At 37.4% G+C, this 1,898-nt stretch overlaps 1 protein-coding gene across 1 annotated transcript; it reads right to left on the bottom strand.

The window, feature by feature from the left end:
* Positions 1 to 930: 930 nt before the first annotated feature.
* On the bottom strand, positions 931 to 1,386 carry LOC117332380. The gene has a single exon (XM_033891300.1). It carries the CDS (start codon positions 1,384 to 1,386, stop codon positions 931 to 933), a length of 456 nt encoding a protein of 151 aa, XP_033747191.1.
* Positions 1,387 to 1,898: the final 512 nt, after the last annotated feature.

The raw sequence follows: 1,898 nt of genomic DNA, 5'->3' as shown, positions 1-1,898 counted from the left end.
ATCGATATGAACAGATTTTGTCCATAAAAATCACTCGTTCTTGCCTATTTTTTTTTAAAGATAAACAATAAGAAGAACATTGGGAAATTGCGTGTAACCGTTTTTTATACCACATTTTTATCTCGCGAGGGAGAAATTAGTGAAGATTTACAGCTGTTATGTTAATGGATATATTATGTTGTTTTGATGCAGCCTGGAAACGTTTTAAAGGTAGAATATGCATTGTATAAGAGATAAGTCAGTTAAATATGTTTTAGATTCATCGACGTTGTTATGCTTTACAAGAAAAACATTATAAACATTGTTTTTATGTGATATGACATGTAGACACGTAACGGAACATGACAGACACACCAACAATCTGTCCTTGTTACGTCAGTTTGTAATTTCAAAATTATGAACCCCGAGGGGTTATGCTGTGAAATATTATGGCATCATGTATATTGAATTAATTGTTTCCATGCCCATTTGTGTTGAATAGTAAAAAATACTCCACGTAACAGTGTCTGTCAAGATTGTCAATGACTGGTGTCTGTCATGTTACGTGAAATGTCTGTCATCTTACGTGACTTGTCCTGTCAAAAACTGGGTAAAAAAGCATTCATTAAAATTCAGGTGATTGTTCGGGTAAAAATGGCCTAGACCAAATAATAAGCCAAATGTTAATAGATACATCAAAGTTTAGTTTGACAAGAATTTTTAATTAATTGTGTCAATCGGATGCACCTGCAGGAGTTATTGCTCTTGTGAACTTTCAATCCACAATGTTTTGAATTGACTGAAACGGCATTGGAGGACGAGGACGTATGTACTGTAGCCTATTTTGCGGTATTGTGCCGCGTAAGTAGATTTAAATGACAATTTTAAACTATTATACTCTATCAAGTTCAAAAGTGAAATTAGATGGCATCGTAAAAGGTAGATTGTGTGTTAGTTACCAGTTGGCCAGACGATGAACTCCTTCAACAATTCCATTATGGCGATGATGACTCGGGCCTTAGTCCTGGCGATACTACTGACAGTGACATCGAAACGGTCTGCTATCTCTCTGTGTGAATCTTTATTGGCTAAGTACCATATGGTTACCAAAACTTGCTTTTCAATAGATATGGGCTTACGGCCCTGCTCATGATAGACAGGCACTTTACCAGTGCCATGAATAAGATATATTAAGATTTCAAAACAACTCCTGGTCATTCTGAAATGTGAATGAAACTCCTGTTCTTCATAATATTTGACAATATTCTCTACATAAAAAGGAATTCGGGTACGTTCGTTTCTTTTTGTACAAACCGCCGCTACTGTTTCTACAGTATCGTCTTCGTCCTCGTTGAAAAACGACAAAAACGTATAGGACGCTGACGCAATCATGGTCAAGTCCGCCATGTTGGATTTCGCGTGCACAGAACGTGATTGGAACGTCATGTACCATTTAGCGAACCCGTTCCAAGTTGGCACAACCGGAACGTTCCGCTAAATGGAACATGCTCATAAGTCTATTGACGTAAAAGAGTAAATAAATTATGATATCAAGCATTTGAGATCTACCAAATCAATTTTTACATATATTGACATCTGTGTAAGTCTTTTGAACGCGGCCATTCTGCAGAATTGTGTTTCTATGTTTGTGTAAACTGCGTAAGGACTTCAGTGTAGGTCTTATTTGTGACATAGTCTCTATAAATACTGTACAGGGCTCAGTCTATATTGTATCCCCTATATAGCCAGTAATACGTATTAGCACGTCGCTTAGACGACAGTGCTGTACATGCGGTCAGCGCCAAAGTGGGCACGATATTATGTTACACTGCATTAGCCGGGAGGCGGTATAAAATACATTGTATTAGATTTGGAGACTACAGAAACGCATTGTTCTTTCACAATGTCTGGCGTGATTT

This window comes from Pecten maximus, chromosome 1 (genome assembly GCF_902652985.1).
Source record: "Pecten maximus chromosome 1, xPecMax1.1, whole genome shotgun sequence".
Lineage (NCBI taxonomy): Eukaryota > Metazoa > Mollusca > Bivalvia > Pectinida > Pectinidae > Pecten > Pecten maximus.
This window is presented reverse-complemented; position numbering and strand designations above follow the sequence as displayed.